The following is a 17279-nucleotide window of genomic DNA, read 5'->3' on the forward strand; positions in this document are numbered from 1 at the left end:
GATCTGTGTCTTGTCACAATTCTGTCTCTTCAGGCAGTTCCTCTGATCACATGATTCTCATTTGCTCTGACATACCCTGTGAGCTGCGGGGTCTTATTTAGACAGGGGTGTAGCTGTAAAAATCAGACAGTGATCTTCTAGATTTTTTTTCTCATTTTGTCTCTCATTGGTGAGGTATACCTGTGATGAAAATTAAAATGCTCCTCTTATCTTTTTGAGGGGGGGAATTTGGAACTTGGTGTAGTTTACTTAAAATGGCAACTTTTTCCAAATTAGTGGAAAAAGGGAAATACTGTATATTTACCAAGTATAGAATCCACGAATGAATGTGCAATAAAAAGAAAACATCTGGTAAGAGTGTACATTATCCACCACAAGCACACTCACACACATTAACAGCACATTTTTTTTTTAATATAATTAATGCAGCCTTGCTCCGACCTCATCCTCCATTAGACATGTTCAATGGACAAAAGGCAAAGTATACAACATTGATGACCCGCAGGCCACTTCCCTTTTCCTCCCAGAACAATTGACCCAGCAGTCCATTTTTGTCTTCCTCCTACATTCCAAAAACATAAATGTAAGATTCATTGTGGACTCTAAATTGTTCATTGCTCTGACTGTGAATGGGGAATGGAAAACACATAAAATTTATGAATTCAAAGCACAATCCAAGGTTTAATTGCTCACATTACAGAGGAGCACTCTATTGAAACAAGATTACATGAGACCACCCTGTGGTTAGAGCTGGGCATTGCATTCTTATTAGACAACGGTAACATAACGGGTTTTCAGTATTATTATTATTATTCAATCTATCATCTCCAAACAATATACACAAACAGACATTGATTTAATACTTACTGAGGATATTCTTTTTTGTTGTTGTTGTTCTTTTCCAGTTAGATAAGCAGTAGAAAGCTTTACACATCACACTTTGCCATATCAAAAACTGGAATATTGTTGGCAGGAGTATTGAGGTTCACACAGAACAGGGAATGGAAAAAAAAGCGGTTTGATTTAAAAAAAAAAAATGTACAATTGAACATGAGCTTCACCCCAGCTGGAACCAATCAGACATTCCATGATTGTGGATGTGGGTGGGTGCATGTATGTGTGCCTTGCATTAAATGCAACTAAGAGCAAAGTGGGAAAAAAAAAAGAATACTGACTCATCCTTCAGCTGTCCTCGACTGATCTCTCACTCTTTCTCTCTGTCACTTACACATGTAAACACACTCACAAACATAAGTGCATGCGGACACACACACTACATTACATGAGCTGCTTGACCCCTGTATAATTTCCACAGCTAGGAGAAAGATTTGGGCCGAACCTTAGGGAAAAGCTGAAAAAAAGGGAAAACCAAAAGAAATGAAATAAATTACATTTCTTTGCTCACAGACAGAACAACACAGAAAAAAACGTGTATTCTGATATTAAAATAAAAACCAAGTAGTCTGATAGCAACATCATTGACATATATTGTGAATTGTTCATCTGATCAAAATAAAGTCTTACCCCAAAGTAGTTGTTAGGCACGAAGCCCTCGCGGCCGCAGAGCGAGGCCCACCACCAGTCGGACCCGTCGGCCTTCTGGAGGATGGTGACCATGTCTCCCTCCCGGAAGGTGAGCTCGTCGGGGGCCTGGGCCGGGTAACTCCACAGGGCGTAAAGTACGCCGCTGTTCTCCATGCCCATAGCCTCCTCCACGCCTGAAAGACACAAACATGGAGTCAGCCAGCAACATCAAAAACGCAAAATCAATATATTGTCAGCTAAGAAGTCACAGCATGGCATCAGGGCGCAATATTAAAGATGCAAACGTAGTGTGATAGTAAAGGGAAAATGTACAGTATTCTAGTAAAGACATCTGATAGTAACAGCATAAACATGTAGTCTGACAACAAGAGACACAAGTGTAGCCAAACAGTAGCATAAAAGGCATTAACATGGAGTCAAAAGAAGCATCAATGAGAGAAATGGGGTCTGACACCAACATTGGAGATACAACCAGTCATAAAAGAGCATCAAATAGCAACTTTGATTATCAAAGCCGAGAACATGTCTAATAGTAGCGTCCAAGACACAAACGTAGTCGGACAGTAGCAACACAGACAACCGTGTATAAAAGTAGCAGGGAGGAGGAGAATGACAGAGGAGCAAGACGGGAGTAAGAAAGAAAGTTTGGGGGGGGGGGGGATGAGATCGTCACTGCTTGACGTCGTTATGTTTCAAGTGGGATGACACGAAAATTCGGGTTATGCCACCACCGTAGGAACGGAACCCGTTCTTAACTTGAGGACCTCTTCTAATAATATTCAAACTAAGAATGACAAAAACAGAAGATTAAGTATTTCATCTGAAGTTGTGTTCCATTTACAACCCAGCTGGTTGTTGCATGCCCGTTTTAATACGTCACCATCAAGAAACTATGCGACAAAGACGTCCCTCAATTTAAGATAGTCCGTGGAAGCGCCTCGATGCTCGAGCGTCGCTCCTCGATGTGCGTTTTAAGACAATAGAGACGGTGCCTATTATGGCAGTGTGACAACAACTTCCGGGTGGCTTTCAGTGTTTTGAGGACCAAGGATGTTACAATTAGGAGACTTGAGATGAGCCTGTAGTTTCATAGTACCATCAGAGACAGTAAAATTAGAGACACAAATGGCTGATTTGATATCAAAGGTGTAAACATGTCATCAGTATCATCAGTGACACAAATGTAGCCTGAAAGTAGAATCAAGAAAAAAAGGAAGTCCGAGTAGCATCATTGACAAAAATGTACTCCGACATGGGCATGGTCACAAACAAAGTATAATCAACGAAACAAATATTTGTCATCGTCATAAAGACACAAATGTGCTCCGAGTGGCAATTCTGATATGAAACTGTCTATAATGTTCAAGTCGCAGACAAAGATGGGGTTAGACAGAAGCATCAAAGACACAACCGTGTCGTATCACAGCAACTTGACAGAAACAAACAACATTACACGTGCCTCACCTCTCAGGAAGCTCTCGCACTCCTCAAAGGCGACTGCATAGGGGTCGCACTTCTGTGCGGCCGTGGCGCCGTCGCTCTCCGTCATTGCCATCACAGCTGCGCCATTCCTCACCAGAAACTCGCACAACGGCCGGTCGTTGCACGAAGCCGCGCAGTGCAGCGGAGTCCTGCCACAACACAAAACGTTGCGTGTTGACTTCATTGTGAGTCATGTGGAAAGCAAGGGAGGGGTGGGATTGGGGTGGGGTGCTTGAGTCACGTGATGTGAGTGGAGCCAAACTTAAGTCGCAATTTATTGGTGAATATTTCTAATCCATGTTCTAACCATGAAAGATTGTGACATGACTTCTTTGAATTTGGCCCCAGTTACTTGAGAGTTGCTTAAATCTTGAACATGGGGACTAGTGACTCACTTATGACTTGCCCATATCCGATTTACGACATTTACCATCCGTGGCTGTCCGGGGCGCTGACATTGGCACCGATCCGAACCAGGAAGTCTACCACGTTGTAATGGCCGCCACAGATGGCGTTGTGGAGCGCCGTGATCCCTTCGTCGTTCGGCTGACTCGGGTCCAGCATCTGCAGGAATGCAGTTGTTGGAAAGTTACCAGTTACTAATCGTCGTTGTCATCATCATCATCATCATCATCATAATAATGTCTTAATGATTGTATTAATTATTGCATCAATCATTTGTTGGACAATGTGCATTTGTTCACCAGTGTGCCACTCTTGTATGTGAAAGGTGTCCCAATACTTTTTAAGCAATTTTAGTGGTGTCATATGGTAGCAATAGCATTTGCACCTCCTGTACGGCCCGCTGCACCGTCTCCAGCTCGCCCACAAGCGCTCCATCCAGCGCCAGCACCAGTGGGCTCAGGCGGGCTCGCCTCCCGGTACTTTTACGCTCCCGGCTGGCCCTCAGGATGGAATGGTAGTTCTGAGGGGACAAACATGAGCGCAGAACATTTGAGCTATGATTTAAAAAAATAAAATAAAATTCAATGTGATGCCTGCAGCATGCTCCAAAAAAGCTGGTACAAGCATGTCTGTTGTTGTGTTACATCACCTTTCATTTTAGAAACAATAAGTGTTAGAGACCTGAGGAAATAGCGTGTTCACGTTTTGTTGGTGGAATTGATTCCCCATTCTTCCTTCATGTCCATCTCTAGTTGCTCAACAGTCCCGGCTGTAAAATACATGATTTAATGTGGGCGATCCTCAGAACTGTGCGGCAGATGTGCTAGCCACTACCTTAAATAGCTAAAAATTATAAGATGCTGCCAAACTTTTGCACCTCTCTGTTGAGAGACGACTACATTATTCGTGCTCTCAATGCAGTAGTCTCATCACACCACACTATTTGCACATCTGTTGTTGACCAGTACTGGCCATTCAAGTGCTTGAAAACTGCACCATTTGCACAATTGTTACTGTTGCAGATGATCACACAATTACTCATTCAAACTGCTCTAAATTCCTTGAGTACTTTGACAAATGACGATTCTGATTCGCACAAAATAAAGCAATGACATCCGAGAAAAAGGCATTACTTGGATGGCTGCGTATTTTGCTCCAAAACCCGTATGTACCTTTCAGCATTAATGGTGCCTTCACTTATGTGCAAGTTATCCATGCCATGAGTACGAACACACGCACTACTATCACAGATTCTGGCTTTTCAACTTTGGGCCGATAAGTCAGGAAGGTCCTTTTCAACTTTAGCCTGGAGGATATGAGGTCCATGATTTCCACAAAGAATTTGAAATATGGACTCAGACCATAGAACTTTACGTCAGTCCAACTCAGATAAGCACAGGCCCAGAGAAACCGGCGACATTGCTGGGTGTTTTTGATATTTTGTTTTAATTTGCATTTGTAGCAATTAACTGTAATAACTTAGAATAGATTTCTGAAATCTTCCTGAGCCCACGTGACAATATCCTGTCCAGAACCATGGTGGTTTTCAACGCCGCGGCACCTGAGGATTCCAAGGTCATGAGTATTTAATGTTGGTTTTGGAGTTTACGTGAAGAGATTAGTATCAGGGGTGTCAAACTCATTGTAGTTCAAGGGCTATTTACAGTCTAATTTGATGCCAAAAAGAGGGAAAGTCAGACCACTAAAATGATACCATATTTTTTATATCATGGATTTTCCCCCTTTGAATATATATAATTTTTTTTAAAAACATCGAGAAAATGTTGCTTCAATTTGTTACCTACATGTGTGCATAACAAGTAATAATGTAATTAAAGTAATAATAATGTAGTATTACCATTAATACACTGCCAGATCTCCCAGTTCACGCAATTTGACTTCAAAGGCCATCATTGGCAGCAAATGAGTTAAAAATTATATCAATTTATGCATACTAAGGAATTACTACCAGTCACGAGCAAAAGAGTTCTCAAAAATAGTCCTCTGTCCACACCACCACAATGTCATTTTTTTTCCCCACTTTTAAAATCCTCCCGCAGGCTGGATGGTACCCCCTTGTACCTCGCTTGAAAAATAACTGTTCTCTCTGTGTTTTATGTATGTATGTATGTATGTATGTATTTATTTATTTATTTATTAGCACTGCTCAACTTTCTGGCCTTTTGTTTTTATCTATTCCAGCTTTTTGCAAATGCACTGCTGGCTTTAAATTCAAGATGAGAGAATATTTACATTTTTTTACATAAATGCATTTAAATATTTTGTCTTCCTAGTGTATTCAATTGTATATCTTGAAAAGGATTTACAAATCATAATCTCTTCTTCTTTGTTCAATGTAATAGAGGTGCACAAGGTTTTTGCTTTCTTACTCTGCAGTCCTGGTGCTTGGAGGCCTTGGGGGCCTGTGATGGAGGAGGTGCGGCGCTGTTGTCCTCTCCCTCCGATGAGGTGCCGCTCTCGCTCCCCCGCTCGCCGCCGCCCTCGCCCTTATGCCGCTGCTCCTTGCGCTGGAAGAGCTTGTTGATGAGCTTCTTGTACTGATTGGGCTCATACTGTGACGCGTTCTTCAGAGGCCGCGACTGGTCTGCAGAGCCGCGCCTTTTTAAAGGCCGGGGGATCTCTGAGCGGATGCGGAGCAGCTCCTCCAGATCAGGGATCTCCTGGCTGTGGGCCTCAGGGGCCACCACGGGCTGCAGCCGGGTGGGACTGAGGGGTCGAGGAGGCCCTTGACTGGTGTGAGGCTCGCTCTCATGGATCATTGGCAGGTGGTGAACTAAATCTAGTCGGGACAGCTCAGCATCAATGTCACCCGGGTTCAACGCTGTCAAGGAGGAAAGGCAGTTTCTTTATTGAATGAATCGACTCTTTTGTCAAAATTTTTGGGTGCAGAACTCCTTCGAGGGGAGAAATGTTTCAAGGATTCTGTTATCATTACAACACTATTTGTGATAAGGTTTGTTTGGGTTACCATCGCTGTAAACGGCCGGTTGTCTCAGCTCAGGCGGTGGCTGCATGGCAGCCGGGTTGAAGAGGTTCCTGGACGCGGTAGGCTGGTAGGGCGCCTCCCATGGATCTCCAGGAGGCCTCCCTGGTGTGGTCAGGGCAGACATGCCACCCCAGTGGGGGTTTTGGAGACGCATGATGACAGAAAGTGGGATGGGCCTGCGTTGTCGGGACTGGGTAGCAAGAGGCGGAATTGAAATACGGGAGATGATGGGCTGCTGGTGGTACTGATGGGACTGGGTTGGCGATACTACTTCCGGAAGTACTGTCACACGACTGTTCCGGCTCAATGAACCATGGGGGAACTGAAGAGGGGAAGCACGATGATTCTGCAAAAAAAAAAAAAAAAAAAAAAAAAAAAAAAAAAAAAAAAAAAAACAGGGAAAAAAAAAAGTCGAAAATCATTAATACCTACAAGCTGCGACTTTTTTTTTTTTTTTCCCACACGCTTTGAACCCCGCGGTTTATGTGGTGATGCGGCTAATTTGTGCATTATTTCCAATGGCCGCAAGGGGGCACTGGAGCAGAAAGGGTAAGAATGAGACAGGTGGAATATATGTGCCGAGGAAGTGACATTTACCGACCCTGTTAGTGTTAACGCTAGCGTTGAACTCTGTGTACCATCTATCTTTGTAAATATCTCGTGTTTCAATGTGAGTTTTCACTTTCAGATCATATTCTATGGTTGTTGGCCCCCTTAAGTTAGTCCTTCTCACTTTCCTGCAGTCTCCCTCAAAGATCAGTCTTAGGGCCTGTCCTTTTTGCACTGTAAATGCTTTCATCTTAGAAATGTCATCACCAATTTCAATGTATTGCATACCACTTGTATCCAGATGACACCAGATTTATTTTGCGTTCATAGATGCACACATTGAAGAATTGACTGCAGAGGAACTCTGTTCTTAACCAAAACAGCAGCACTCTATCTGGGCATAGAAATAGTTTGCATGAACAATGTATCCAATAGGTCATGGAAAATGTACCCTATTTTGACGATGTGATGTTAAATCCGCTCTCATTTAATAGTGTTTTGAGAAGATTTTTATCGCCAATTACGAATTTTCATGGGCGCTGCCATTTTGGCGAGTCACATGACCTACGTGGGCGGATTTGACGTGTTACGTGCCGTTCCAAACGCTCGATTACATGGGACACCATATGCCCAGCGCTGATTTCTCGGATTTATCCTCATCTGATGAAGAAATAGCAGTATCGGTCGATCAGGAAGACGTAGGAATACTTCCATACAGATTTGAACCTGTGGCTGTAAATAACGTTGAATATTCGGATGGTTCTTCGGGCAGAATGATGCGGAGTCTGACTACTTGGAGGCCTACACGCGGGACATAAGTGCATAAACAAAGGCCCCCGGAGTTCTGGGCTGGTAGCGCGTGCAAACCCCGCTGCCGTTTGATCGCGAGAAGCTGGCTGCTTGAAAAGTACAACTTGGGGTAAAAAAAAAAAATCTGGCCACGCCTGCTGTATATTCTCTACATGTAAACCAACTCCTCAGAAAACCATCAAATCTCAGCGGTCCAGAAATGGGACCGTTATTGTTCGTCGTCAGTGCCACGCCCCTCCCAACACATCAAGTTCCGTCTGTGTGTATTCTGGCTCAAACGCTTGAACATTGTACATTTGTTTTTGTTTTGTTTGCTCAATGGTGGTAGTAGTAATAACACGGAGCATTGACTCGCTGTTATACTCGCTTTGCTGGCTCTTAGCACACAACACTTGCGGTTACTATTTACGGCGATCCGCGTGTGCAACCCCCCCACCCCCGCCGCCGGTCTTTCGTGAGAGGCTGACTGCTTGAAAAGTACAATTTGGGGGGGAGTCTGGCCACGCTTGCTGTACAATCTCTATATCGAAACCAACTCCTCAGAAAAGCATCAAATCTCCCCGATCCATATAATAGGACTGTTATTGTTCGTCGTTAGTGCCACGCCCCCTCTTACACATCAAGTGTTGGATGTGTGTATTCAGGCTCAAGCGCACAGGCTTGAACATTGTACATCATGCTATTTTTGTTTTGTTTGTTTGTAATTATTTTTCACAAAAATCATACACAACATGCCAGATAGTTCTCTATTCGGTGAAACGTATCCGCGAGCAATGGGGGGGTCAGAACAGGAAGCACTGCAGGCGTGGCAAACGCTGATTGGCTGTCAGTTTTCCAACCAAGTAACCCTAACCTCATTGGAATGTCTGAGCGAGAGAGGAATTTCGATAATATTTTTCCCATTTAGAGATGGTGAAATCTGCGGATAACTCTGGCATTAAAAGAAATACTGAACCCTCATCTGCTAACATTTAATGTGTCCTCCCATTCCAATTACTTTCGACAAAGTCCTCCTTTCAGGTAACATCTCAAGACGTCAGCCAGGATGCTAACACTTGGGCGCAAATGGCTCTTCCAAATGGACAATGACTGTTAACATACTGCCAAAATGGTTGAAAACTGGTTTGAGGACAACAAAGTCAATTTCTTGGAATGGTCATCACTGAGTCCTGATCTGAATCTTATTGAAAGTCTGTGGTCAGATTGGAAAAGGTGTTTGCGAGCAAGTCAACTGACAAACCTGAATCTGTTACACCAGTTTTGTCAGGAGGAATGGGCCAGGATTCCACCAGAGTACTGTCAGAAACTTGTGGTAGGTTACCCAAAACGTTTGACCCAAGTCAGCAATTCAAAGGAAACAAAAAATTTAAGGAAACTTTTTACCTTGAAAACAATATAGAAAACTCTCTGAAGAAATTGTCTCATTGTTGTGGCATTCAACAAAATGAAATAATTGTGGTTTGAGCTTTAGTGTGATTTGACAGAAATGAGTTTTAACAACGGTGCTAATCAGACAATGGAACTCCATCTCGGTAAATCATGTGATGCTTAGATCGTGTGCATGTCACACGGCTGTTCCAATTAACGTATACACCCAAAAAGTCAGAATAGATCACGTCATTTTTAACAGTAGACCAAAGATCTCAATGAATTTGATCATGATGAGAAAAAAAGTGTCTATGTAAACCCAGCTATTGTGTAGGTAGTTTGCCAAAGACAATTCTCCTGTTTTTTTTTTTTAAATTGGCACCTTCTGCCTATCGCGCCCTCAAAACACTCCCTGATTGCCTCAAAGAAAACGATTTTATGATCCCACACCCATCGCACCTTGATTTTTTCCCCCCCGCTATTAGCATGGGTAAACACGGTATGGAAATTTTGAGCATAACCTTTGTGGGAAACCTCTTTTTAAAAGATAGGCGTGTCCATGATACAGTTTCAGAGTGAAAAGCAACTATGATCAGCTTCAGTTAGGGAGTGAACATGGGTTGATCCAGTACAGTATCACACAATCCTGCATGGATGGATCCATTTTTATCACAGTATAACAATGGAGAACAATGTCTCTGGCTTCTTTCCGACTTATAAAGCAACATACAGTACACGCTTACCAATAATCAGGCCAAATTGAAGCATTTTACCTCCTTTGTGGTCAAAGTCAACAAAGGCCCAATTATAGGATGTCTCAGAGATTATCCTCAGCTGTTCTCCTGTGGTGTGGAATGTGTTAGTTTTTCCACAACTGCTATTTCTTGAAACCGCCCAGTTTCTCAAAACCCTAAATTCAAATGCAAATTTTCTATCACAACTCAAATCATCATCTCAAAACCAGTGTGTTCAAACAATGTGTTCAGATCATACGCAATGTAAAAATACATTCAACATAAACTCAGACGCCAATGATTTTTTTAATCTTTACATTTTTTGGAAAGGTCTCTCAGTTCACTTAACTCCCCCGTTTGCATCACGGTGCCTAACATTGGCTGCTCATTGTTTTTTTTTGTTTTTTCAGTCACATGGCAGTACATTTAATGAAGTCCAGTCCCTTGTTGGTCATTTCCCCAAAATTCAGAATTGAGTGGCAGAACGCAGCTGCAGTTCCGTTTCTGCTCCCAGCCAACTGGCCTGCCTCACGGTTCATTGATTTCAGTTCGTTCACCAAAAATATTTGTTCTTCTGAACGAAATGTTTGCGTATGTAACAACACTATTATCCAACAAATTCTTCAAAGATATTACACAGAGATTAAACCACCAAATATTTTGAGAGGAAACAGCAAAACTGCAAAATAGAATGGGGGAAGGGTTACTGTATATACGTGAGTGAGCAAGACTATGACTTGATTTGCTTGAGATTTAGTGGGGTCTCCAATCGGGTGTCTTGATTTTTGCCGCAGTCACTTGTGTTTCATTTGAAATTTGAAGGGTCAAACTAGAGACTTTCCCAAACGTGACTATTCCAGCATAGTTTTGTGCAGCACACACCTTTTTGGGGCTGGGGGCTGGAGGAGGGCCATCCAGGTTGGACTCTCTCCAGTTACTGTTAGGCACGGATGCTCTGATCCACTCGCCCTCTGGAACAGAACAACACAAAAGGCCCTTTTGATGAGATTTTTTTGTCCGTTTGTCTACCTCAGCACACACACACACAAAAAAAGGAAAACAGACGACTAACTGTCATAGGTGTGGTGAGGCTTCCTTTCGAAGGACATGTCTAGATCCGTTTCGTTCCACTTGCTGGGACTCTTTTGCCTCTGTACACCTTCATCTGAGGGAAACCACAAAACAAGGAAAAAAATAATTCACTAACAGCAGCCACGAATGGGTGCTCACATCCCCAAGTATGAAAGTTGAGAGGTCCGCTAGACAGAGATTAAGATGTTAACTCGTGACGTCTAGTTACTTGAGATTTTATGGAAAATCATCAAACTTTGGCGTCATGTGTTACATGCACACAATAACCAAAACCAAGCATCTGCCAATTTTTCCATTGTCCATTTGTTTTGGGTACGCTAAAATTTGGTAGCTATTAAATGAAATCTCTACAACAAAGACATTTTGGTCCGCGCTCTCCTTCAGAGATAGGGTGAGAAGCTCGGTCACCCAGGAGGGGCTCAGTGTCGAGCCGCTGCTCCTCCGCATTGAGAGGAACTCGATAAGGTGGCTAGGGAATCTGATTCGGATGCCTCCCTGTTGAGATGTTCTGTGCACGTCCCACCGGAAGGAGACCACGGGGACAACCCAGGACATGGTGGGGAGACTGTCTCTTGGCTGCCCTGGGAACACCTCGAGATCCCTGCGGAAGAGCCGGGTGAAGTGGCTGGGGAAAGGGAAGTCTGGACATCCCTTCTCAAGCTACTGCCCCGCGACCTAACCTCAAATAAGCAGTAGAAGATGAATTAATGAATGAAATTTTGGAATGATGCCCAGAAATGATTTTTTTTTTTTTTTTTTTTTTATTAAACCAAAAGGATCCACTTCCAGAGTCTTTTCAGGCATTGCTTCTTCAGACATGGCTGCTTTAAACAAAATTGGCCGACTTCAAGAGTATTTTCAATGATGGGATTGCTGAAACCTTTGTGTATATCTATTCATGAGAGACATGCCTTCGAAATTTCATTCTACTAAAGGAAAACTGGCTAAAATTAGGTTGAAAGAGGCATTGACGAAATGATCCTAAAATAGCCACTTTAAACAAAAATGTTGAAAAGATGTGATCTTATCTAGCATTGCTTCGTCAGACTTTTTTTGTAGGTCTACTGAACAGATTTCATGTTGATAAGCGTAATAGAGGTTTTATTTTTATTTTTTTTTAATGCAGGGAGTGTCAAAACGGGCAAATATTTGGACCAACTATAATAATAGTAATGAAGCAATTTCCTTTTGTCTACATACCGTGCCCACTGGAATTCCTCAAACAAAAGGTGGGTATGCCTGCTTTGATACGCACATGATTTTTATCGCCATTGCTGCAAACCTGTTGGGCTTCTCATACCCACCTTTCTACAGTAACTTACACACTGATCCAGCAGCAACTCCACGCTCTTAAGCAATCCAACCATTCTTGCCATGCTGTTGCGTCACAGGCTACATAAATTGTTACGTTTACATTGCACAATTTAGGGTGGATACCCCTTTACCTTAGCAGAGGCATTCATATTACACTACAGCATTTCTCCACATAGTGAATGAGGTTGTTTTATTGACTGAAATTCACTGAAGGGAAGGCGGTCGCGGCGTTAGACAATAAAAAATGATACGTGGTAAAAATGAAAGTTAACCCACATGTATCATGGGTAATATTCCAAAGATACTCACAATAGGTGAAAATCACCGCAATTTTTACGTCAATGGCATGCTGTGCATTTGATAAGTTTTGCTAGTCAAAATTGGCTTAACAAGTTTTGCTCTGACCAACCTATTAGAGCACAGGTGTCAAACTCAAGATCCAGAGGCCAGATCCGGCCCGCCACATGATTTTATGTGGCCTGTGAAACCCAATCTAGAGTGTCAATTTCAATTATTCTTGTAAAGATTTGTACAAAAACTTCAAATTGTCATGCATCATAAATTATAAAGTTGAGGATTACAAGAATTTTTGTGTTACCAAACATGAATAGTTGAGAAACACATTACCCTTGATTTCTGATTCCAAAAGTAGATCATAAATTAATGTAAATTCTTCTTCTTTTCCTTTCGGCTTCTCCCATTAGGGGTCGCCACAGCGTGTCATCTTTTTCCATCTTAGTCTATCTCCTGCATCTTCCTCTCTAACCCCAACTGCCCTCATGTCTTCCTTCACAACATCCGTCAACCCTCTCTTTGGTCTTCCTCTCGCTCTTGTGCCTGGCAGCTTGTCCTCAGCACCCTTCTGCCAATATACTCACTCTCTCATCTCTGAACATGTCCAAACCATCGAAGTCTGCTCTCTCTAACCTTGTCTCCAAAACATCCAACTTTGCTTTTAAAGCAGCACCCCTACGTTATTGGGAGGCCTGGATCAGCACCGGCAAGAAATCTTTCACAAAAACTGTCCACAAGAAAAAATCATCCTTTTTTTAATGTCTCCCAGTGGCTCTTAAACAATGTAAATGTAAGACTATGCTTTTGATAGTGCTTAGGCCAGCAGAGAAGACCTTGCTGCATCGCGACTGTTTATACACTGGCATGATCAATCACAATAAAATTTCTACAACACTATCTTAAACCTTCATGAGGATGAGGGGCCACTCACCTGGTTGCCTGAAAGTAAAAGTCCGGGGAAGCGTTTCAGCTACAGCATGATGAAAAGTCAAAGGTGATGGGCCTCGGTCAGGCCGAGGCGATCTGCGACCTTCAAAAGGACTGAGTCGGTTGGGCGAGGGCACAGGTAGGTGCGATGTCGCGGTGCGGCTAGGGGATGGGCTCCTCTCCGCGTAGCTCACCGAACCACGGGGGCTCTGGTCATAGCTTCTGATTTTGGGGCGAATGCTTGGGGCTCAGCTGCCGATAGGTGTACCCATCAGGAACAACACGGGGGAGAGGCGAAGTGGCCCGGCTGATCTTGGGCGAAGAAAGTGGACTGATGGAAGGCGCTGGGGATGTTGGGGCGCTCTTGATCATAGTGATCGTGGAGTCCATCGGGTGGAGGGTCGATGCGCTGGGCTGGTATGGTGTTGATGTAGCGCTGAGGTTATTCCAGCTGCTCGACCCCCCTAGCGTGCTGGGCGCTGGAGAGATGTTGTGCTGGGGAACCTACACAGACATAAACACACATACATACATCCATGTGCAGGCAGTTTTTACTTTTGGTGAAGCAGCACATGGTTCAGAGCCCATCCTTAGTCTCCTGCAGTCTCTTCAACTCTTGGGTCCTGATTGTATGAACTTTGTTGCTCACATAAACGAATTGTGAACCTTATCTCAGAAGGACGTACACCCAGAATTGTGTCTGCATGTTTTGGTAGCATTAGATGCAAATAAAATGTGTCAGCAAGACAGGTGCAAATGACACTGCTGTAACCATGACCAAGGCGTGCAGGAAAAATAAGGGAGTTTAATGGAAGGGATCCTTTGTGTTCTTGCAAAACATTTTGGAATCCCAGAATAAATGAAACTAAATTGCCAATTTGTTTATTCAGCACTGTAATTTTAGAGCTTCTGTAGGACTGACTTGGAGCCAGTCTGTAGGCGGACTAATGCCATACCACCTGTGACAAAGCTCCTTTCAACTGAATATTTGTACATGCGAATCATTTCAATGCTATGGTGATTTGTGCTGGACTTTTCTAGAGAGGTTTTTGGCCTGTGCTGTATCAACCTTACGCAGGATGGCTGAATACATCCAATTCACATGTGCTTGGAACAAGTTGAATCATACAAAAAAAAAAGAATCTAGAGTTCCTGGCATCCCAAAAATGATTGGAGTGATAGATTTCCTCTTCTTTCCTTTCCTTTCTGTTGTTTTCCTCTACCATTTACACTTCCAAATCCCATCACTTTAAACATCATTTTACGATTGCAGCACTCTACCTAGTTCATATTTAAATGGTGGTAAAACCTATTAAATACGGCGGTCTCCCCCACTTTTACACCTGTTGCCAATTGCACCAAAATCTCGGGCGTACCGCACACTTGAGTGGCGCGGTCGAATCCCACTGAACTGCTGCACAGTGTGCGGTGTGCGGCCACTAGTTTACAGCAGTGGCCAACTGTCCGGTACTAATTTGGCTGCAGTTTTAAAAAAAAATGTAGTAGTTTCCATTAAATTTCCAGGTATTAAGCAAGGGACAATTGCTTATTGCCAACAATCTCTTTTTTTTCCTCGACATTTCCTCTTCTTGTGGCCATCCATTTCTTCCTTGACAGGTGTGTGTGTGTGTATATACCTGGGATGCATGCTGTGTGCCTGTGGGTCTGGAGGAAGCCTCCCTCAGCATGGAGTTAAACTCCTTGGCTAGCTCGTCTGCGCTGGCCAAAGATGCATTCAGGTCATCGTTCATGGTCTGGACTAGGGATCCCCAGACCGCATAGAATACTTTTAGCAAAGTGCTAACATCATCAGGAAGAGTGATTAAATGCAGACTAGGTGGACGGGGAGACTCACACAGGATGTTGCTGCCATAGGTGCTCTGAGAAGTCATGGTTGTCAGGTAGTGGTTATTAGTTTCTGGAAAACAGAACAACAAACCCTTTTTTGACTTTTGATAGATTTTTTTTTTTTTTTTTTGCATTTAAAATAAATATTTTGAGGTATGTTTTGTATTGGGCAACACAGTGGACTAATGGTTAGCATATGGGTGATTCCAAGTTATGTCTAAATATAGAGGAACCTTTATAGAACAGGGGGTTGGAGGGATTACCTGTTACATGAAAGTACTTTTTTTGGAGGGTCATGTACACCCCTTATTACTGTCCACTACAAAAGTATTGTTGTTTCATGGTCTAAAATGTCTAGCACAGGACAATGTTATGGTAAATAAACGTTTTTTAAAAAAATCTTGAATAGTTTGATAATATATTCTATCCAATATCCAAACTTTCTACACCCTTTGTCATGTGAGATTAACATACACTACTCATTAGAGGCGAGGTGCATTCATGAGCTGTGGGGAATTCCAAGTTCGAAAATCTGTTGCCAAAGGTGAACAGGGTGACAAAAGAATTTTAAAAAAAGGCTTCATACCAGGGGTCTCAAACTCAATTCATCTAAGTTGGGGCCATTGGAGGAAAATTCTGTCAGAGGTTGGGCCACAGTCATGGTGTAAAAATCCTACCTTCTCAAGAACGTTTATTTTTCAACACTTTGTTTGTTTGGTAATAGAGTTTGTTTGTTGTTATCACTTTGTTTCAGCGGCAGTTGTTTTTTAGTGCCCTACACAAAAGTTTAAAATCACTCAATTAAGTGCAGTGTAAGTAAGTACTTTTTTACTTGGCACCACCGAACCAAGGTGACGTGCGTTTACGCTTGTGTGACAACCACAGCGTGACTCACCGGCAGCAGCCTTGGCGGGGCCTCCGGTCACCGAGGCTGTTGGCTTACTCAGCCTTTTCCTTCCAGGTGTTGGCGCTTGACTTAACCATTGTCCCAAATTCCAAACAGCCCCATTAGGTGTACCGATCTACAAATGCTTCACCTCGTGATTGCACCAGGATTTGTACCACTTTTGACACACCCATTGTATGCACATAAGTGAGTTAGCCTACTGTCAAATTAAAGTATATCTTACAATTATTATTCTCGTCTACAGTGAAACTGCACTGTAAAGTTGAATTTCAGAGGTAGATATGCAGAGAAATTATACACATAAATTCCAGTGCTGTGTGCTGACAATTTTTACTTTTCAGTACAGTGGACATTTCACTATTTCCTATATATATGTGTGTATGTATAATTGTCATATAGCATAATTATTGTAAATAGTTGCTATAAATTTACAAGTGAAAAGTTTTTCAACAAACAAAGCCAAACCATTTTTAGTCTAACGTGGCAGTTTTGGGATACAAAAGTTGTAATTAGTAAAAAGTCATATTAGTCAATAATTGTAATTTTATGCAAAGAAAGTCTAAATCTTATGAAGGTAAAAGTTAAAAATAAAATAATTTTACAAAAAAGTAAGGCAGTTTTTCTATTTTATTTTCACAATATTGTGGCTGTTGTCTTCTAAAGGTACAAACTTTCTCCTAAAATTGTTATTCTTGTAAAATGCCAACCATTTTCCAAATAAAATTATGGATATTGTAAATTAGCACTTTAATTTTATTCTAGTTAGTGTTTTACTTGAAATGTAGTTCAAATCTGCATCCTGGAACTAAATGTCTTAAATAAAAATACACTTTAGAGGACTAGAAAAGGGCTGTGGTACTTGCATGTCCCTAAAAGATCCAAAATGCAATGGGCTCACCGCTTCCCGAAGGCCACTGTAACGTGGCTATGTTATTAAAAGTCACTTATGCTCTTTTATTTTTGCCTTTTCTTTTTTGCCTACTTTTTCCTTTTGCTC

General features: G+C 42.4%; 1 protein-coding gene across 1 annotated transcript in view; it reads right to left on the bottom strand.

The window, feature by feature from the left end:
- Nucleotides 1-404: 404 nt before the first annotated feature.
- Nucleotides 405-17279, bottom strand: part of ppp1r13l (protein phosphatase 1, regulatory subunit 13 like) — a 31889-nt gene continuing 15014 nt past the window's right edge. Inside the window, 13 exon segments of the mRNA XM_061827430.1 lie at nucleotides 405-1351; nucleotides 1525-1718; nucleotides 3010-3176; nucleotides 3458-3591; nucleotides 3818-3952; nucleotides 5823-6274; nucleotides 6422-6785; nucleotides 10783-10871; nucleotides 10973-11065; nucleotides 13532-13752; nucleotides 13754-14031; nucleotides 15165-15286; nucleotides 15383-15445. Of these exon segments, the coding sequence (XP_061683414.1) occupies nucleotides 1316-1351; nucleotides 1525-1718; nucleotides 3010-3176; nucleotides 3458-3591; nucleotides 3818-3952; nucleotides 5823-6274; nucleotides 6422-6785; nucleotides 10783-10871; nucleotides 10973-11065; nucleotides 13532-13752; nucleotides 13754-14031; nucleotides 15165-15286; nucleotides 15383-15419 (2322 nt within the window). The 5' untranslated portion in view covers nucleotides 15420-15445 and the 3' untranslated portion in view covers nucleotides 405-1315.

Source organism: Syngnathoides biaculeatus, chromosome 8, assembly GCF_019802595.1.
Source record: "Syngnathoides biaculeatus isolate LvHL_M chromosome 8, ASM1980259v1, whole genome shotgun sequence".
Classification (NCBI taxonomy): domain Eukaryota; kingdom Metazoa; phylum Chordata; class Actinopteri; order Syngnathiformes; family Syngnathidae; genus Syngnathoides; species Syngnathoides biaculeatus.